Source organism: Strigops habroptila, chromosome 5 (genome assembly GCF_004027225.2).
Source record: "Strigops habroptila isolate Jane chromosome 5, bStrHab1.2.pri, whole genome shotgun sequence".
In the NCBI taxonomy this organism is placed as follows: domain Eukaryota; kingdom Metazoa; phylum Chordata; class Aves; order Psittaciformes; family Psittacidae; genus Strigops; species Strigops habroptila.
This window is the reverse complement of record NC_044281.2, coordinates 44,286,887-44,308,888: the sequence shown is the minus strand read 5'-3', so window position 1 is coordinate 44,308,888 and position 22,002 is coordinate 44,286,887. Positions and strand designations below refer to the sequence as shown.

The 22,002-nt window shown below is 41.4% G+C and overlaps 1 protein-coding gene across 4 annotated transcripts in view; it reads left to right on the top strand.

Moving 5' to 3' along the window:
• The first annotated feature begins 1,080 nt into the window (after positions 1-1,080).
• The window catches only part of EPC2 (enhancer of polycomb homolog 2), a 52,166-nt gene continuing 31,244 nt past the window's right edge, over positions 1,081-22,002 (top strand). The window contains exons 1-2 of one of the 4 annotated variants that reach the window (XM_030488623.1): positions 1,081-1,493; positions 19,490-19,649. In XM_030488623.1, the coding sequence (XP_030344483.1) occupies positions 1,341-1,493; positions 19,490-19,649 (313 nt within the window). In that variant the 5' untranslated portion in view covers positions 1,081-1,340. Of the gene's footprint in view, positions 1,494-14,838; positions 15,104-18,173; positions 18,315-19,489; positions 19,650-22,002 lie in introns of those variants that run through there. The other 3 variants (XM_030488626.1, XM_030488625.1, XM_030488627.1) reach the window with 3 other exon arrangements.

The following is a 22,002-nucleotide window of genomic DNA, read 5'->3' as shown; positions in this document are numbered from 1 at the left end:
CAGCTGGCCTGATCTCAGGGTATCAAAATACTATGGAAGTGATGAGGCAATTGAAGTGCTAAAGGTCTTTGTTGAAGGGCTTCCCAGTCAATACATTGAACTGAAGTGGGAAGCTCTGATCGTTAGGGGATTGTAGCTTTGTCCACACACAGAACTTGGGACGATTCTTTCCAAATCTGGTGCTTGATTTTTGTCGAGCATTGTGTCCTCTGAAAGTAGGCTGAAACGATTAGCAGTGAGGCACTTGCACAGCAGAGGAGCATCAACATGCACACATCACGCAGTTATCTCCGAGTAAGTCCAGACCTGCGGACAGGTCTGTAATACAAACTTCTGCGCATGAGAAGCACTTTTATTTTGCTGTACATGGAACTTCAATGCCTCTTCAGGCTCAGTCTGCACAGAAAGCAGTACAGGACATCACTTCTTGTGGGGTAAAAAAAAAAAACCACTAAAAAACCCAAACAACTTGACAGGTATGACTTTGTTCCTGAAGTGTTGGCTTGCATCAGTAACAGGTTTAATTCTCCTTATAAGTTTTTATTGCTAAAACATTTTAAGCCCAAAATAGCTAACGATGCGTGCGCTGAGGAGAGGTGCCTGCCGCCGGGGCGCCGACTCCAGCCCCGCACAGGAGCCCGCCCTTTCCGCCTCTCCACGGGGTAACTCTCGGTGTCTGTCACCGGCTCCGGGACGGCCAGCAGCAGCGTGGGATGGCGGGGCGCACCGCTCGCAGCTACCATCCGCCGCGGCGCCGCATTCTCCGGCCGCAAGCTCCTCCCGCCTCGCCCTTCCAGTGCTCCGCTCGCAGCGGTGGGCGACGGGGAGACAGCGAGTGCCCCGCCGGCCTTCCCTACTCTACTCTACTCTACTCTAGTCTAGCCTAGCCTAGCCTAGCCTAGCCTGGCCTGGCCTGGCCTGGCCCGGCCCGGCCCGCCTCACACAGCCACGACCACACCGCCCTCCTCAGCCTCCCGCCCTCGGCTGCGCGCGCACCGCGGCGGCTCCTCTATGCCTCCTCCCTCCCGGCCTCTCCCCCCGCTTCCCCCCTCCCGTCCCCCGAGCTCTCGCGTTGGCTGTCGGGATCGCTGGCCGCTTTGGTTAATGTCCGCCATGTTTGCCATGGCGCAGGGAGCGGATCGAGCGAGCCCGGCGCGGATCTAGGGCTGCGGGGCGTGCGCTGTGAGCTACGGGCGGCCCCGCGGAGAGCTGTTCCGGGGCGGCGGGACCCTCCATGGTGGTGCGGGCCGGGTGCGGGAGCGGCTGGGAGGCGGCGGCGAGGCCGCACTGAAGGCCCCCCCGCCCGCCCGGCCCCGGGGTGTTATTGTGAGGGGGAGACAATGAGCAAACTCTCCTTCCGAGCCCGGGCGCTAGACGCCGCCAAACCGCTGCCCATCTACCGCGGCAAGGACATGCCCGACCTCAACGACTGCGTCTCTATCAACCGGGCTGTGCCGCAGATGCCCACGGGGATGGAGAAAGAGGAGGAATCGGTAAGGGAGCGCGCAGGGGGGGCACCATTGTTTATCAGACACCCCCCTCCCCTCACGGGAAATAGGCCATTGGCATTCACCAAGCGCACTACGCACGCTCCCCACCGCAGCGCTGCACGGTTCTGACGGGGCCCTGCGCAAAGAGCGCAGCGTAAACTGCTGTCCGACGCCGTAAGCGGGCCCTGCTCCGCCATCTTCTCTGCGTCCCGACTCGCGAGTGTTTTGATTAGTGGGGGGAGGCCTTTACGCTAGCGTAAGAAGGAGGAGGGCGCAGGATGCATTTCTGAATGAGCGAGCGAGCGCTGCGGCCGCACTTGGCGTAGCGTGCCTTTGCTGCCGCCGCTTCCCTTGTGCGTGGGGAGCGGAGCGGGAGCGGAGCGGAGCGGGGCGGACTGGCGGGAGGGCGCTGGCTGGCGGCGGCTGCTGCTTGGCTCGGAGTGCCGGCCCGCCTGCCGTAGCGGCCTTGCGGCGGACCTGCGAACGGGAAGCGGAGGAAGCGGGAACGGGACGGCCTGCCTTTCGCCTCCCGCTGAGGCAGAGCGCTGCAGAGTGCCCCGCCGGTGCGCTGCCGGCAGACCGGGCGCTGGGAGGCTCTTGGGGACGCTGCAGCGACAAGCGGCTTTTTGCCTCTTCTGTACCTGCTGAAACGGGACGGTCGTGGGCTGCACTTTGCACTTCCTACAGAATGCCCCCTTGTGCGCTGGCAGGGCAGGGGGCTGGAGTGGACAACGAGCAGCTTCGGCTTGTAGAGCTGCTGCGGGAGAAATTCTCGGTAGTTGTAACCAGTGCGCGTCCTGCTTGTACTTTTTCAGAAGAGATGCTTTGTGCTGCCTGGTGGTGTCAGATGCATCAGTGTCAGGTGCATCACCTGGATGTGTTGCACTGTTGGACTTTTAAGCGTTTAGATGATTTCTAAATAAACCAGCAAGTGTTAAAAATAGATATGTGGCTTGTTATTCTTGTAGTGTTGGGGTAAAAAAAAAGGGGGAAAAGCTGTTGTCCACTTAAAGATGAGTGTTTGGGGTTTTTAATGAGGGGTAGGAGAGCACTGCTTTGAAAATGCTCGCCCACCGCTCTGATGTTGTTTGAAGGTACTGGTTTCTCTTACTGATCTTTAAACATCGAGTCTTGCTCTTTTAGAGTTGTATAAGGCTTAGGTACAGGCTGTTGCCGAATGTGTTTGTACTTGTATGTAAAGCTGATAGTAAATGCACCCTCAAGAATTTCTTCAGTGAATCCATGTCTCCGCCTCAGCCAAACCTCTATGCGTGTGGATTGGCTTTTCAGAGGTTACAGCTGTCAAAGGAGGCTCCATGCCTTCCCGGTTGGTTTTTCTCACTTGACTGTGGATATTAAAGGAATCCCCTATCTTCCTGTTGTTGGGTTTTGTTATTTTTTGTTATTTCCTCCATTGTTTTACAGTGTGTAATACACTGTCCTTAAAGCTTCCAGTACTTCCCAAAAAGTAAATTTCTGTTAGAATCTGGGAGCGTATCTGAAAGAAACAAGTACTAATGAAGCAATCTTTGAGACTCATTTGGTTTTCGTAGTCTTCATAGTGTACTTTGCAGTGCTGTGTTTGCATTTAATGTTTATAAAATATGGTTTATTTTTCAAAATTATTGTGTTAATTTGATAAATCATGTTTTAAATAAACTTTTTAATGGAAAATTGCTGTAAAAGTTCAAGCAAGCTGCTGGTGGGCTGCTTAAATGAATGTGAAGATTAGATTTATATTTCAATAAAAATGCTTTAGTGCTGTATGAAAATGTTGCTTTTCTGTAAGATTGAGGTTTATTTTCTCTGCACTGTGATTTGACTATATTTTATTCATTATGCACTAGTCTTAAACTGAAATGGTCATTGAAGCAGTATATAAGTGTAGTGCTAGATACATCAGCCAGACAAGACTGTAAACTGTCCTATTAATAGATGGTTTAGAGTACTGCAATGTAGTGACAGTTTTATTCATGGGTTAGCCCTTTTCCCAGTGTGGCATAAATAATTATTTAATGTAGATTTCTGTGGTGGTGGTATGTAAAGCCCTTCTAGGAGAAGCTGTTGTGGAGGACAGTAGTTACATATTTGAGAAGTATTTAAACAGCTTTTATTCATAGTAGTATTTTCTGTGATCAATATGTTGTATTTTGAAAGGGACTTTTGAGGGGAGAGAGAGCCACAAACTCATTTTTGGCATCTCCATCACTTGAATGTCTCAAGGCATTTTTTTAGCAGTGGCTTTTTCCAGGGGTGCATCTTTGTGGAAGGTGTTTGAGCCATCAAGGTAGCTGGTGATTTACATGTGCTGTACAAAGACACAAAGCTCGTGTTACTCTGGCCCCAGTATGCTGCCTGCCTTCCTGTATGAAGCCTAGGTGAAATCAGAAAGGTCTTGTAGTACAGTGTATCATGAGGTCAGAGGTCATCTTCCAGGGCTGACTTTCACTGAGAATAAGTATTTACAAGATGTAAACTGGTTAAGATTGCCATGTCTGGTGTGTTCTTTACAAGCTAGCATTGCTAGTACAGGTATGTGATTTACTTTGTTCATGTTTGATGTTTTGTATAAGCAGAAATTCAGATTTTCGTCCATTTAGTTTTAATGTGGGTTTTTGTGTGTGGGTGGTTTGTGGCTTTTTTTTTTTTTTTTTCCTAACTAGTAGTATTGTTTGGAACATATAAAGGCTTAAAGCCTGCGAGGCCTTAATGATTATCACTCATTTCTACAACTATTACCAAGGTTGTTTGGACCAAGTATTAAAATGTCATACAGTCACTGCAGTCCCAGGCTGGGCAACCATACACTGTGCTAGTCATCCCACTAAAAGAAAGTGTACTGCCCAGTTCATCTGTATGAGCATCTTTATTTGACTTTTCTTTTGATTTGATCTTGATGAATATTCTGGAACAATTTCTATTTAAGTGTCTTGGAGATTTATATCTACTTGTGGCATTTTACAAGTCAGCAGCTCGTTTCTCTCACTTGGAGATTCCAGCTGTGAAAGAATTAGGCTTCTGGCCTGTAGCATGTTTATGTTAGCAAGTGTTTATAATTTACCCTAAATTAAACCTGAGGAAGAAAATTGTATGGGTTTGTTTTTTGTTTTTAAACTCATGTGAGAGAGTGATTGCTATTAAGCAAAAGCAGGAAGATATCCCTCTGTGAGCTTCAGAAACTGAGCAGGGACATTTTGTATTGTTGTGGGGTTTTTGTTTTTTTTTTTTTTTCTCTCTGATGAGTAAGACTTGTATTTCATAATGTGAATTAATTATTTTGGCTAGAAGGGGGAAAAGTTGCAGAATAGATAAATCCCGCTTGTGTTTCTTACCACATAACTGTGTGGTTTTTATTTGAATACATATTACTGGAGATGGGAGAAGAATCATGCTTAATAATGAGGCAAACTGAGGCTGAAGGCTTTTGGAAGTAAATTTACTGGAGTTGTTAGGGAGCTAAAAGCATGGTGGTATTGACGATACTGGGATTGCCTGGTCAAAGCTATTTGAACATTCATCTCAAATTTCTTGTTTGAACACACATTCATTTACAGTTAAGTTTGACATCCCATGGCAAGGCTAAGGTTATAGAGGAAAAAGTGCACAAATAGCAAGTTAAGAACATGATTTAACCTTATTAAAATGCTGATGGAGTATGAATGAAATGTTACTTTCATTCTCAGTCCCTGAATAATGACCTCGGATGATCTTTCACTGATGGTTAAATACAACGTTCAGTTTGAGCATTTTGACAGACTGGAAGTAGTTGACTTGAAGAAAATTTTTTTCTTGCTTTCTCTTCTGCTCATACTCCCTCCATCCTTTAGTTCATTCAGTTTGTATTGTAGCGCTGGAAACTTGAAATGTTTGTCATCTGGCTTTGAAGGTGTCCTGGAGCTAGTGATGCTTCTGAAGCAATGTGTTCATTCTCCTTTCAAAGTAGGAAGCATTAACTTTGCACAAGTCAGAGTGTTTTGGTTGGATATTTTTGATGATACAGTGTAACATAATGAATATTTTTGATGATATAATGAACTGTGGGAGTTCAGTCAGGGGGACTTTAAAATATGTACATAACATGCACGAGATCACTAATTTAATGGCAATGCTTACTTGCTTTTTAAATAAAAGTTTGATATAACCTGGCCCTACATTCACCTTTTCTTGTACACATTCTTATGCCTAGACATTTTTGTGTGTGTGATTTCTATTTATAAGATCAAATAATAGTAACTTCTTAATCTTTTCTTGGAGGGGCTTCATCCTACATGCATGAGCATAAACACATTGGTGCTGGTTGGAGACTTCAGGGGTGCTTTGCTTTTGTCCCTTCTGTCTAGTGTTGAAATGTCACACGTTTTACAGAGCATGCATTGTTTTGTACATCGCATTAACCAATGGTGCCCCTTATTTTATAAAGGGATGCATGAACTTGTTAACATGCTACAACTAATGGTCAGCGTAAAGACATATAGTCTTGTTTGATACATACTCTATGTACTGGAATTGGGTTGCATGCATCTGTGCTATCGGCTTGCTTTCTGCAGCGAAATCAGTTTGGAGTCTGTTGCTCGAATCTCCCCTCTCTGCTGCAGAGGCACTTCACATCATTATTAGGAAGCATAAATATTTTAAAGCTGATTTTTTACATGGAAATGTTACAGATAGAAAAAAATATGTTCATGCTATGAAATGCATTTTTAATCTTAAATTAGCAATAATTATTTGTACTAGATGATAATTGTTACCAAAAGAAAGCTTAAAACAATTAGCTTAATTTTTATGATGATGATGATATTTTCTTTAAGAGAAGTTCTGTTCTCAGTTGTGCTGTTGACATCCATGACTTCTAGGGTGCATGCTTAAATAAAGCAGTCAGTTATTACAGACTCGCACAGAAAGGGTGAGGTCAGAAGGCACCCTGAAGGTCATCTTGGCCAGCCCCCTCCCTGCTCAGGCAGGGCAACCTGAGCCTGTTGCCCAGAACTGTGTCCAGGTGGCTTTTGAGTATCTCCAAGGTGAGAGCTGTCAAATGTGTGAGCACTTAAGATGCTGATCACGAGTACCTGCCTGGTACTGACTGGTGCACTCAGGTTTAGGTTTGAAAACCATAAATGTACATAAATGGCTCCCCATGTGGTCAGAACCTATTCTAGATTGAAATTTGTATGTTGGATGTGCATTCATAACCTGTGGTTGAAGCCTTCAAGTTGCTTACAAATGAGGTACTGTGTAGAAGACGCAGCCAGGACATCATTGTGTAAAATAGAAGGTCCGCAGGGGATAACTTTAGTTAAAACCATGCAAATACTCTCTAAAACAAAAATCCATCAAAAAAACTTCATGGAAATCCAAGTAAGAAACTCAGAAGATTGTGCTTCCATGCAAAACCAGGTGAAATCAAGACAGCAGACTCTCCTTAGGAAAGAAATGGGGTTGGTTTGATTACAGCGGACTGGATTGTGTTCGAAAAGATAACTCCCAGTAGAAGTTTATTTCTTGGTTTGAGTTCAGCATCTGTCTTTATTTACTTATTTCGGGTATGTTTGGAAACTGCTGTGTGATCTTGATTTGTGAAATTTTAAACCTCACTTCTGTTTGAGACCTCTTACCCTGTCTTCAGGTACTGTCTTTTTCTCCCTCCCTTTGAGAGCCGTTGCTTCATGCAGAGAAATTCCTCACAAGTGCACATTTCAAGTCCATTTCCCAGACACAGTTTCAGCTTTCAGCTGTGGTTCTCTCTCCTTCCTGTGCTTTCACCTGCTGGGTATTTTATTTTATTTTATTTTTATTTTTATTTTATTTTATTTATGACTACATGAAAGTTCCTTTCAGTCCATTACTTTGTAATGTCCCATTTGAGAATGATGTATCAGACTTAACACCAAGTAGGTTGAATTTTGTTACCTTAATACTGCAGTGGGGATGAAAATAAGCTGCAGGTGAATTTGGACCTCATCTCGGTGCTAGAGTAGTTGAGCATAGTTAACTGATGAGCTGTTAAACGGGATAGCTGTAGTTTTAATTTGTTCTGTCTGTATCGATGTGGCTGAAGTTAAACAATACAAAGATTTGTTTTATGTCTCAAACTCAGGATCAGTTTATAAGGGTTTATCACGTTAACACCTGTCAGCTAACCTGTGGCAACTGCTTATGAATATAGGCTTAGCCTGTGCAGATATCAAGTAATTTATTTTGGAGCATGCTTTTAAGATACAGCTGAGCCACAGTAACTGTGGCCTACAGCTTGTAAGGGTGATCTGCTCGTTGGAGTACTGAGGCCCATCTGACTCACTAATGGGGGGTGAAAGCCCACCATGGGGAAGTTGAGCATCCTGCGCTTTGATGAGAAATGGTAGGAGCATGTGGGGATAGAAGGCTTGGGAGTGGAGAAGTGTGAGGCTGCTGTGCTTCTGGTGTCATCCTGAGGTTAGATGGGTTCAGCCCTATCTTAACACCACAATCTTAATTTAGATAAGGTTGCATTTTTGCTGCGGGCTAGTCGTGTGCCTGCCTGGGGTCAGTCAACATTGGTCCATGGATTCTGTCCTAACTTGTTTGGGTGCCCGAGTCCATAGCAGAGAACAATGGTATCTGCGTGGATGTTAATTGAGAGTCACACCTCAGTTCATTATGCAGGAACTTTCCCTTATAGGTACCTTTCCTCAGGATAAGGTGCAATTCCATGACAAAAGCTTAGGAGAACGTTTTGAAATCTGCCTCTCCGCTCTGCCACTTAGCTCTGGAACGTCTCAAATGTAGGTAGAAATTTCTCCTTTTCCTTCAATTTAAGAAAAACTCGGAAAGAAAGACTTCAGGCAGCTTTAGTTGTGTTTTGAATTACATTGTGCCGGATTTCATATTGCTCCTTCGTGGCAAAATTTAGTGCTAGTCAGCTTTGTACAATTTCTGTGCTGATTGAGATCAGTTGAGATGTCCTGTTTGAATAATTTAGCTCAACGGACATTAAATCGGCTTATATCAATCTGGGGTTTAATTATTTTTCATAAGAAAGACCGTTGTGGTTGGTGCTAGACATTCAAAAGGTTTTGTAATTTATTTTGCCAATAAAGCTAATAAACTTTGCCTTATTTACACTTATTTGAAGTTACATGCCTTAGCATATTTATCATTCAAACTGTTCAACTTTTAAAAGGATAAATAACACATTCAATATTGACAGAAATAAATCACAGTTAAACCTTAGGTGTCCCAAAAGTCATTGGTGAAGATCAATTGTAGAACTGTAATTTGTAACAAGTGGAGAAAAACTGAATTACTGTGTATGAAAAGGAGTAAAGAGTAGAGAAGAGAATCTTATGAAACTGTAATGTCAATATAGACTCATAATTTTGCATTTAGTGTTGACTAGTTGTGATTCAAAGGAATGGAAATATTTTGGAATATGCTATTTTAAGGTTTTTATTTTAATCTGTTTTGTAAATTCCTACTTTTTAATATATAATAATCACTGTGTAGTGTGACTGAAGGTCTTGGGTTAAAATACTGTCCCTGTTCATAACAGAAGTGCTCTGAATATGAGAGCAGAACTTTGCAGACCCTCCCCCCCCCGAGTTTTTATTTTTCCTAATTTACTTTTAAATTCAAATTGTGATTAATTCATGTACATCAATAAAATGCCTAATCCTTTAAGGTAAAAGGAGAGGTTACCACACCTGAGTCTTCTTGTTTGGTGGTTTGGTTTTTTTCCTTAAAAAAACAAAAACAAAAAACCCCAATCAAATAAACAAAACAGAAAACCCACAAAAAACCAGCCCAACACTTATTTCTTCAGAAATAAGACAATGAACTGCCTGGAGTAAGAATTTTGGACTTTATTAGATACAAATGTGCCTTTGGTCTGTTGTTACTTTAAATGCACACTTCAGAGTGGCAGGAGCCGATAGCAGAGTTGCATCCCCTCAAGTAAGTTACTTAGCAAAGAAAAATGTCATTCCACATTGGTAAATAAGTGAGACAAAACTGGGTTGCTTTTGTCTGAGAGACTTACTTCTCTGGTCTGTGAAGTTCATCTGCTTCAGTAGAATTTTTCTGTGTAAGGTATTTTCTCATGTTTACGTCCACTTCAGTTACAAGAAGTTGGGGCTTACCCGGCTTGCCTTGCAAGGCTGTTCTCAAGTTTGTTAAATGCCATTTTTCCGCCAGTTTTCTTATTGCATCGTGTCCCCTCTGACACACAAGTAGTTCCTGTACGTATCATCTCTTAGCCAGTGTATTTATAAATGCTTCCTCCCCCCTTTTCCCTAGTTGTTTGCTATTGCTTACATTTTAATTTATAATTTGGTTTTCTTACCTTTCTGCTATTCTTATGGCTGTAACTTGCACTTTATATCTGTTTGACCAGTTTGAGTTACGTAACAAAAACTGTTTCTACTTTGAAGCATCCTGGTAATGTCCGATTTTTGTGTTCTAAACTTAGATATAAACAAAATACTGGATGTCTTGTAGTGGTATCCAGTGACTACATAAGTAAGATAGAGATGTGCTCTTATTGCAAAAAGTCAAAAAACAATAATATATGTTTCTTGAGTTAAAGGCGTTAGGGTTAAAATGGAGTTTTGTAGTTAATTTTTCATAATTCCTACCAATTACTGCATGTGTACTTGTGTGCTATTTTTTTTTTAACCTTTTTCTAAGTTGTCCTAACTTTAGAACTCATCTCTGGTATCTCTCTTTAACATGATGGATTTCTGTTTTGTCAGATCTTCAGCACTCCAGGTTTCAGCACTTGGATGAGGACACTTATTTTAAAATCTCTGTAAAATACAAATTCACTTGTATTGATGTATGTACCTCAGCTAAATAAAAGTCCATAAGAACTTTGGATCTTAACTCCTGGAAAGAAAATCTTACATGTAGTGCAGTAAGAGAGGGACAGGTACTGTAAGCAACTTGTTCTTGAATGTTAAAGTTACACCTGAAACTTTCCAGGAAACTGCATTGCTGATGAAGACGAAATTAAAGGGCTCATTTGGTGCCCAAACTCTTAGTAATGTAACTGCAGTGCTAAGGCAGTAAGTTCTGCTTTGACCGCAGAAACTTACTTTAATGCACGCCTTTCATTGCGGCATCCATACGTGTTCACACCTCTTGATCTTTGACGGTTGTACCCAGCCTTTGGGCTTCTGACAGGCACCAGCGAAACAGGACCCCACCTAACTTGTGTGGTGTGAGTGAGGACTGGTGTTTTGAAAGAACAGATCTTTCATATTAAAGAAACACAATTTCTTTGCTAGCAAATATATTGGAGCAAGTAGCCTCAGGCCTTGTAACCGCATGAGGCCCGTGAATAGCTTCAGGTGAGGTTTCTGTGCTGGGACCAGAAGCAGTGTGTTGTTACAAAGTTGTTGGATAATACAAGTCTCTAATGATGGGATGAAGCGAGGCAGCAGCTGCTGCTGCTACACTCGCTTTCCCAGCTGGGAGACAGATCCTGTGGACAGTTTGGTGGAGAATTTCCAGAGTCTTCCCTCCTGGTGACTCTTCCTCCCCTCTTCTGCAAGGAGCGCAGTTTGTGACTCGTGGTCACGCAAAGGTTTTGATGCATGGAGCCAGGAATCAAACTGTGTTTGGATTTTGTGTATGATACTGTATTTAGTAAAGGGGAAACTAGTTGTTGTGGAATCTCAGCCTTTTAAGATACATTGTGGGGTTAATTACATGATAAAGAGAATATATATGTAGGTGTTTACCTTTCCATCCCAGTTTGTCTGACTTGGGACAGTCAAGTTATGCTAATTGAAGCAGACTGTAAAGAAAATAAAAAGGAACTTCTCAGATGCAATTTGTTGATGATCTTTTCTGTGTAAGATTGCATTTGTTATGCAGTGAATGATATCAGTGTATCACAAGGAGCTAGAGGACAACTACTTTCTATGTCTCTTGACACGATGTTACAATATTCGTAACAGTTTTAAGGTCATGAAGAGGTATCTGGAGGGGAAAAAAAGGTCCTGTTTTCAGGAAACTTGCATTTCTCAAAGTACCCTATACAGTCTTTCTGAAAGGAATTTTTAATAAATCCATTTAATTCATTGTTATAACAATAATTCTTTTCAAAATAATTCATATTCATGTTTTGGCAGACTGAAAACTTGTATAATTAAATATAGCTTTAAAATATAGTGTTGTGGTTTGTGTGTTTTTTTTAATGAAATCTCATAAGCAGTTAGTTTTGTGTCAGTGATATGTTCAGAAATAGGGAACAATCATTTCTAGCAGTGACAGATTGCTGATGTTCTTGATACGTTCAGTATGACTGTCCCACTCAGTAGAATAATATTTGGGATATCTCACAGTTGTTTCATGTCCATTGTTACATAGGATGACTGAAATTGCATTGCTTGTTTTTCTTGCATTAAACACTTATTTTTATTTGGTGAGTGCTTTGGTTGTGTGGGAGGTTCTTTAGTGGTTTTTGGTGGTTTTTTTCGGGGGAGAGGGGGCTCTTGTTTGTGTGGAGTTCTTTTGTGCTGTGAGGTTAACTAACAAAACCCCACAGAAATGATTGTGATACTCTCTGGTCATCTCCCTTCCGCTATACCTCCATCAGTGTCTCGTGGGCTTATTTCCTAACTTGCCTGTAGTTGTTTTATAGTGCTTAAATTGGCTTTAGTTAAGACTGCCAGAGAGGAAATGAAGGCGCTGGTTTTGGTTTGGTGGTTTCTTTTTATTGTTTTGTTTTCTTTTTTTTTTGTGTGTGTGTCCAACCTGGATTTATCTTCATTTAGATGCACAGCTCCAATGTAGACCAACCATATCTAGGTGTGAAGTGTCATCCAGGGATGGTGGGCTCAGATGTTGCTAGTGGCCCTTCTGTTGTGTTGTTTCAGCCTGTATCAGCATTCTTGGTGTAATATTCAGGTGACTTGTTTATGATTGGATGATTTGTATATGAGGTATTCAGAGTAGCATGTCTTTGGTTTTTAGATGGCTCTAGCCATCTGAAAGAAAAGGAGTTAGTATCATGTTGGAGAAGCACGATATGGTCAAAAGGTAAACTGAGAAGTGATTCCATGAGCCCTTTCCACTTGTAAGGAGGGCCTTACACGATACTTTCCCCTGTTTCTGGTGGGTGTTCTTGAGCTTCCTTCCACTGAGTGTCAGAAACCCTCTGGGGAAACTAAGAGGAGTTTTTGTCCTATAGAGCAGCTTTGCTTTGGGTGCGTTGGTTTGGACTCTGTGTGAATTTTTGTTGTTTGCCCCACTCCCTGCTTCACTTCATAGCTAATATATCCTTTTAAGAGGACACCATGTAGCAACAGGAGACAGATCTGGTTGCTGAGTAGGTTAATTCTCCACTAGGTCAATAAAAAAAAAAATAAAAAAATTACCACCTTAGTTAATTTACTAAAATATTTGCTTTTCAAAATAAATTGGGAATGAAACAAAGAGTTTCTCCTAAGGTACTCATTGCTGTCTCAAGTGTGAAAATTGCTGTGGTGCACAGATAAGTTTCCTGCTATGTGTATGACTCCTTATTTCAGTTAGCTGTTGTCCAGCCCAGAGAGAGAAAGGAAAACAGGTCTGTAAACAGGTCTGTAGGTAGGTCTTCTTTCTTCACAATCCCCACTCCCCCTTAAGACTTTCAGCTGCTTAGATCCTCTTTCAGTTACGATAATGTTAAGGCAAGAAGTCAATCCTGTTTCAGGTAATTGGTCATAATTTTCTTTATACTAAGTTGACAAGTCCATGAGTCTCTTTTTGAAATAAAACAAACAAAAAAGCTTTGGTATTGAGTTACTAACGCCTCATCACATTGGTGTTCTGGAGACAAATTAATCCTTCTTGATAGAAAATCCCAAACCCTTTCTGCACTGAGGAGGATAAATATTCATTGGCTGTGTTTTTTCTGGCAGTTAAGTATTGAAAGGGTTAACCACAGAAGACGACCAAAGGGGGTGCTTGAGTCTGTGCTTTTTGTCTTGGAAATCTTGTCAAAAAAAAAAAAAAAAAAAAAAAAAAAGCCTCTGTGTGTGAGCAAAGAGGGAGTAGGTAGGGGTGTGGCTTTAGGAGGGGGAGAGGCCTTTGATCAGAGTGGCCTTTGAGCTTGTGACACTTTGTGAGTGTTGTCGACTGGTGTTACTGGCTGTGGTTGAGACTTTGCAAGATGAATCTGCACATTTCAGATTGAAGTTCTCTACTTTTTGTTTCTGAATCTCCGTATGAAAGATAAAAATGTCAATTTGTATTTCCTAATTTGAATTTAATGTTAAGCAAGTAGCATCCCTAGACTTTTAAATTTTCCTTCTTTTCTTTGCTTTAATTCTGCTCCTGATTGCAGGTAGTTTGGAAGGCTGACTTTAGGTTGGTCTAGAAGTGCCTTATTTTGAGGTAAAGCTGTTAATAAATTCCCTTTTATACATATGGTGGAGGGCTACAGAGTTAAAGTTATCTTGATCAGAAAGTTGATTTTAGCAGAGAAGCTGTGGTATGTTATGTCTTGTTCCCATAGGTCCTGGTAACATCTGTCAAGATACTTCTTTCGCTCAAGTCTACAATGTTGCCAATAGCTAATGTAAATTGCATGACCTGAAGCTCTGTTGTGAAAGGACTGGCAAAGAGGAAATTCTTTTCTTAAACAGTGCCACAATAAACTGCACTATGTTTCATTACTCTCTACTTCGGAGGGTAAATACAAATATTAGCAAGTTAATAACAATGGTGAAATAACCCTTTTAAAGAGTTGTAGTGTCGCCTGATGGTACAGTTCTTAAGAAATGAAGAGAACAGATAGGTTTAATCATAAAGGTTCATCTTGTAGGGTGTCTGTATCCAATATGGAAATGCTCGTTGTGGTTTTGTAATTACGACAGATCAGCTTTTCAGTGTGAAGATGGTGTTCAACTGTAGGCATCTCCAACCACGCTCATCCAAAAAACTAGCACATTTATTTGAAGTGTGATAAACTCCCATTTCAGAGTGAGTACTGTGGGGGATGGCACTGTGGGATCCAAGTGCTCTGTTTTGCAGCAGTGGAATAAAGGGGAGTGTATTGGTGAATATAGTTGTGATGGATAGGTAAAAATAATGTTCAGTATTGCTTGCTGTTTCCCTTAAAGCTTAACAAAAATAAGTCGACAGGTAATAATCTCCTAAAGATTATTACTATTGCTTTTTTTGTAGGGAAGAAACTCCCATATAGGAAGCTTAGAAAGACCATGAAAACTATGGTATTTCAGGGATGGAAGGAGATAGCAGTGAAGGTACCCTTCTCCAAGTTGGACTTTGATCCTGGTTCTGAACATGTGCAACTAAGGCTAAGTATTTTTAGGTACCAGTCTGGTAGGATTTTTTGATTTTCCCCTCTGAGGAAAGAGTAAAGCAAGGATTGCAGTGTCTCAGTATGGGTTCAGTGGTGTCATTTGAAGTTTCATTCTGGACTAAAGCTGATACTGACTCTCTCTGTCAGCCCTGTTGTGAATGGCTGTCAAGTCCTTTGCGTTTGAGCTTCCCAGGTGGTGGGTGTGGTGTGAAGCTGGGCGGTGCAGTGTACTTCCCAGTGCCACTCCACATGGAACAAGGGGATTCATCCTGGCAGGACAGGCTGGCTGCACCGAGGAAAACATGGTGGATTATGTAAAGCCAGTGAGTTGAGCAATTTGCTGTAAACTCTTGTCAGTATGGTTATTGTACAGTGAAGGCACCTGCATGGCTAAAGTGCATCTAGAGAGATGAATCTTTCACTTTGAGAACAGTTTTGTTTTAGTATGTAAATATGCTAAAGCAGCAGTATTACATATACTAAACATTTAGATACTTCTGTTCTGCTGATGAAGAAATAGTCCAATCTAAGCTATATTTGTTTGGAATTTTTTAGTCATAGTAGTGAGAAAGGTTTGGATGTGATTTTTAAGGAATTAGTGGGTAATAACTCTTTGTCAAGTACTCCTTTTTATTCCCATGGCAGCATGTTCTGTTTGCTGTCATCATTGTTTCCTCTAATGTTCAGTTATTTTGTATGAGATCTTTTGATCTCCCCTACTGCAGAGCAAAGTACAAGTTAAAATACCATGTATGGGTTTCAAAACCATTAGAAAAAGCAAAAAATACAGAGAAAGCTGTATTGGTGTACCAGTTACTGAATCTATCTTTAAAAATGCTTTTTCAGGTTTAATAAAGCTTTCTAATTAGACCAGCTTTCATATAAAAGTCTTCAGAGTTTATTTAAACAGAATTGTTTCAGGAGTGAAAATTTGTATTTTCCTTAACTTCATGTTTAACAGATTCTCTCTTCCCTCCCCCTTTTTAAAAATCTCATAGCTTATCTATCTTCTGAAGCTCTACTGTTTGAGTGACAGTAATACTATTAAGACTTTTCTATTTGAAAGCTCTGTTGTGCTTGAAGGCTTTTTATAGTAAGGTGGGTAGTAACACCTTTTGTCAATTTTCCTTGGGAACTCTCTGTATGCTTACTAACAGTGTTTAAAAAAACCTGAGAATCCAAATTACTCATCTGCACTGTTTAATGGGCTGTGGAGTCAAAAGATGTTTTGCATTTTGGTTGTTCTGTGCCCTTCTTCACTGCTTTTCCTGAAAGTTAAACCTTATGAACCCATTCATTACTTAAGCCACTGCAGACTAGAGTGGCTTCTCCATAAGTTACTTAATCCCATTTCAGAAGAGTGTCTGGGTTGTTTTTATGTTGGGGGTATGGTGGAGAACTATAAGTTGATCAGCTTCAGCTGATTGGCTGTGTAAGGAATGCATCCACAGCAAATTTAACAGTGATCCCACATTAAGAGGAGTGGTTGGCTTGCCAGCAGTGAGTGTCTGTCTTTGTGGATGCCGAGAAACTTTAGGACTGGCTGAGATGAAACATTGAGTTAGAAGTGTACAACTTGTGCACCTGGGGTAGAATCATAACACTGTGCATCGATATGGGCCAGGAGCAGCACAGATGGGAAGGATGGACCAAGTGATGGGCCAGAAGCATGTGTGTGTTGTGTGACCAGGGCGTGCTGCAGGCTGGGCTGTGTAAGGGGGATGTTCGGATGTTCCTCCACTTGCCAGTGGTGAAGCTGCTAGTGGAATGTGCTTTCCGGTTACTCTGGTTTCCCTAAATTTCTCAAAGATGTTGAGAAACTCAGTCTGTCAGTGGGCTGCCAGGATGGCTAAAAGATTAGGCTGTAGCTACTCTGAGGAGATGGTGAGGGAACTGTTCTTGTTATTTCTGGGGGGAAAAAAGAGGGCTAATATGTCACTGAGACAGGTTACATGGAGGGGCTGTGGAAACAGGAGGCTTTTGAAGAAGTCATGGCTGACCTGTCTTGCGTTGGAGATAACTGTCTTCAGGTGGCAGTTGAACAGGTAACCTCCACAAGTCCTTCCTACCAGCATTTCTGTCGTACTCCTGTGTACTGTTGTGTAACTGTTTGGAGACAACTCTAGGGACATCAGTTGAAAGCAGTACAGTAATGAAACAAATTTTATTTAGTCTAATTGCATACTCAGTGCTGTGAAGCTCTTCAGGACACATTTTAATGGTGGGGTGACAGATTTACTAAGGATGTAGTAACTCAAGCAGATTACACCAGATATTTGTTTGCATGCTTCTGTTAATTCTAATAGCATTCACCTGGGAGCCTGATAGTTTGATTTAATGTTGCTTCATCTGCTACAGGAGAATCCCAAAGCTGCTCTTCCAGTCAGTGTTTAGTTATATTCTAATTTTGCAGAAATTGCATTGTTTGCATTTGTGCAAGATCTTAATATTTAAGAGGGTGTAATTTACTAAATACAATTTGCATATTTTTAAAGATTTGCTTTCATTCACTGCCCTTTTTAAAATAATATTCTGTAGAATTGAAAAGGAAGAGAGAATTTAAGAGAATTTATTAAGGTTCTTAAGAGAATTTACCAAGTGTGTATCACAGAATCTTTGTGTGCAGGAGATTCTGTGTCTGCCAGACTGCATTGCAGTCATGGTATCGAAATGTTGGCTGGATCTTGTGGTGTTGATGTCTGTTTTCTTGTGAGGCCGCATAGTCACTAGTATTAATCATGGAGGGGGGTAACCCCGAAAACTGAAGGAGGAGATAGAGTAGCAAAGTCTCTTCTTTTTCTGATCAGAACAAATACTCTTCCCAGCAGTTCAGTGTGTGGGAATGACAGGAGGATAGCTGGAAGCCCCTGAAATAGGCAGAGTGAGGTTGTATAGGTCTGTGACAGAGCTGAGCTTCAATTTCAAATTGATGTTCTGCTGTGTTGTCCTCCCTACCCTCAAATACTCAAAGATAGAGGCAAGAACACTGCAGTGGAGGAAAACAGTGAAAGGAGGAGGAAACTTTCAGGCTTCTGGTTCACTAGGGACTAGTAGTTAATCTGCTGGGAGACTGCAGTTTGCTTATTCCATATTCAGCTAACTTGGATGGAGAGCTCATGACTTAACTATCCAGAGTCACCAGTGGCTGTAGTGATTTAAGATCTTGTCCTGGTGAAGACTGCCACTCTTCCTCTTTACTGGACGCATGCAAGGCACCATGTGACAACTTAGACATTTCAAGTCTTAGCATGAGATTTTTTAAATGGTTTACATGAACAGACTGCACTGGAGGGTCTGAAGAGTATGGATATGCTGTATAGCTGTCAGCCTCTGGCTCAAGGTGGGAGGTGGCAAGGCAGTGGCATTCAAAATCATCTCAGTCTATAGTCATCCAAAATCATGACAGTCTGCTGGACAGGCTTCTTTGGTTGCTGATCACTTCCTGTCAGGTGATACGCAGACTGCACTGGAAGGATGCACAGACAGTAGTGTGAATTGGAATACTGCAGTTGTACTGGGTGTCCTTGCCAAAGTTTAACATGAGTATTCATGAAGAATCTTTGAAAGTTACAGTTTAGCGCTGACTTGCAGCAGTAGATGGGTTTCACTGAGTTAACTAAGAAAATCCTGTGTGAAGAAACCTTTGTGAACTAATACATTTATTGTGATCTTTATTTCACTTGGAATGATGCTGTAGAATTTGCGACTCCTGTCCTGAAAGAATAAAATGAAGTGACTCCTGTTTAGGGAGTCTGTGCTTTTCAAGTGTTACTCTGTAAGGACTGCTCTTTCTGTTGCTCCTTACTAGCTGAACTTCTAAAGAAAGCAAGCCAGTAAGAATTGCTGAATAGACAAGAATGATGAAGTTAGCTATTCTTCTGATTTGAATCTGTTGCTTATAATACTTGAAAGGACTCACTACCATCTGTTCAATGATCTTGCATAAATTTTGTCTATGACAGGTTTTAATGGGCTTGGCTTATACCAGCCCTAGTTTTCTACGAAGGTGTAGTTTGAATGTTTGACCTTTTCCCAGTCTGGTAGAAGGTGTAGGCTGTTGTCTGAACAAAGGGTTCTTTTTATCTGTTTGTAGTCATGCCTTACGTTCACTTGAGCTCTAAGATTCATAGAATCACAGAATGGTTTGGGTTGCAAGGGACCTTAAAGACAATCTAGTCCCAACCCCCCCTGCAACGAGCAGGGACACCTTCCACTAGACCAGGTTGCTCAAAGCCCCGTCCAACCTGGCCTTGAACACTGCCAGGGATGGGGCAGCCACAGCTTCTCTGGGCAACCTGTGCCAGTGCTTCACCACCCTCACAGGGAAGAGCTTCTTCCTAATATCTAATCTCAGTCGACCCTCTCTCAGTTTAAGGCCATTCTCCCTTGTCCTGTCCAAGGGGCCTAGAAAAAGCCCCTTGGACAGGAAAGCACCTCTTCAGCGTTCTTGTTGGCCCCTTTTGGTACCGGAAGGCCGCTTTTAAGGTTCAGTTAGGAACCCCAAGGTGTACTAAATGTTTGAGAGCACATCTTGCCCTGTCACCAACCTGAAAGCAAGCATCCTGCAGTCTGCTAAATAACAGTAAAGCCTCAACTCTTTTATCTGGGTCTCCTGTAGAATATGAGGAAAACAGTAGGAGAAAAGGGTGATTGTCTTTTTATGCGCTTCTGTATACCGATACCTGAATAAACTCTTTAAATTTTCCTCTTGCAGGAACATCATTTGCAGCGGGCTATCTCAGCACAACAAGTTTTCAGAGAAAAGAAAGAGAGCATGGTTATCCCAGTCCCTGAAGCGGAGAGCAATGTCAACTATTACAATCGTTTGTATAAAGGAGAGTTTAAGCAACCAAAGCAGTTCATTCACATTCAACGTAAGTTAGCAAATACTGATTTTGTTGCCCCTTCCCTCCCCTCCCCGCTTTTATTTGAGTAATCCTGAAAGAATCTTGAGGCCAAAGTTGTTACAATATTCAAATAGTGGGGAGACTCAGAAATCAAAGGGAGATTTAGATATGTAAATTCCAGTTTTTCTTCTCATGGAAGAATTTAAGGTTGAAGGCAAATGAGAGGTTTTTCCTGCCGCATTTGCTGATACTTTTTGTCTGTGTGTGGTAGCTGGGCAAGCCTTATCCTGCCTGTTAGTCGTCCAGTATTGTCCATCAAGCCTTTTTCCCTTTTTTTTTTTTTTTTTTTTTTTTTTTTTTTTTTTGCTTACTAATTCGGAGACGGAAGAACTGAACTAGCCTGGCTGCCTCCTACTTGGCTCTGCTAACAGAGGGGCAGGAAGAGGGGTTGTCATGCTTGCTGAATGCATCTGGAATGCTTGTTAATTCAAAAGTACTATATAAGTGGAGATTAAAAAACTAGAAGAGTTTTGGTAATGAAATCGGCCTTCGTGCTACTGGTCTTAATAGAGTTCTTAAAGGTCAGTTTCCACTGTGTGAACAGGGGAGCTCAAGCTATTCCCTGTAGCATGGGATGTATTCTGGGCAATGGGTAACAGTTATCTTTATCTGCCTTTTGCTAAAACTGTAAAGTTCCCTTTCTGTAGGGAACTCTGATCTTATTTTAAAGATAAAATGAAATATTCTTTTGCATGAGTTTAGCTTCCTGTGTCTTAAAAGATTTAATTAATTAATCTAAAGTTGTAGGTAATTATAGTGGTGTCTGGATTAATTGTAACACTTTTTTTTTGGTTAATGGTCTGATGACAAGTGACACGCATTTATAGTTCAGTCATTCCTTGGCACACAAATCATGGTTGTCCTTTGCAGCACGTTGTTCTAGCAAAATGTGAGATTCAGTGACCACAGTGAGTTGTCAGTCCTTACGGTAAAGCACAGATGCAGTCCTTGGTCTCTGCAGGGAAAAATTGTCATCACCAGCTCATGGTTTTGGTTCTTAGTTGTGTTGGACAGGGATATATATACTGGGGGGAGTTACGTGGAAGGCCCAGATCGCTGTTCGGGTTGGGCTGCGTATTGGTCGGCAGGTGGTGAGCAATTGTATTCTCTCTACTTGTTATTTCCCTTATCATTATTATTACTGGTGGTAGCAGGGATTGACAGGGGTCTGCTAAAGCACCTTAGAGAGGAATGTGGTCCTCTTGCCAGGCAGAGTGTGTTGTTAATCTGTTCCTCACACACTTTTCTCAGCTGCCTCAGTAAGAGGCTGTTGATACGCATGTGTGTATCTTCTGCTTATAGACATAATTGAAATTGAAGTCATGCAAAGATTCTTAAGCCCAAACCCAGCTGTATATTGAAGATCCTTGCATCATTCTCACCAACATGGTAAAGTCTCTTGTTGTTAGCATGTATTTGCAAAATAAGAGATTTTTTGGAAATAACGTGCTCAAGACCCTCTGTGGCGCAGTAGAGGTCATATTGGTAATGTGAGAAATGAGCTAAAAGAAAGTGGTGAAGTATTTCTCTCCTTAACAGAAGAAACAAACTTTTAAGGAAGGCAGGTTAAATTCACTGAAATGAAGCTGCTGAATGAGGAATGTATTTTATTCTTTTCTTTGTTGGACACTGCCAGAAACACTGTAAATATTGTTAATAAACATGTCTAAAAGTGTTAAATATATTATGCCAAAATGTTCTTTGTCTTGTTGAGACTCAGTCTTTCTGGACAGAATTACAGAAGGTATTTGAGCTGAAGATAAACATCATATACTGCTTCAAGATTATTTTTCCCACATATTCTAGTTGGAGTAGGTGTGATACAAGGCAGCTTTTATGCTACATAAACTGCTTGGAAAATCTTTTTTAATGCTAAAAGCACAAGGAGCAACAATACTTATTTTGGCCCCACAAGTTATGTAAACTGATAGATGCCAAGAGGCCACATACTGTAATACATACGTACTGGTGGTTATTTCTAGCAAATTATGTTTTGCTGTTCATCTGGTAGCCAAGAGTTTTAATATTTTTAACTTTACCAGTATGATTCTTTTATTTAGACCAGTGGTTTCATGCGAAGAAAACATGATTTCTTTGAGGTGTCGAATTCATGAATAAGCGTGGTTCCAGGTGTTTAGTTAACCTAAGTAGCAGCAACTCAGGTGATTTTGAACTGACAATAAAACAAAACTTTGAAATATTTTAATTATTCCAGTATGCTTAATGTTTTTCCAAGAATTGTAGTGTTAGTAGCATGAAGATGCGTTGCAAGTTATTAATATGCAGCAAGGAGAATAATTTAGTACACTTGTACCTATGC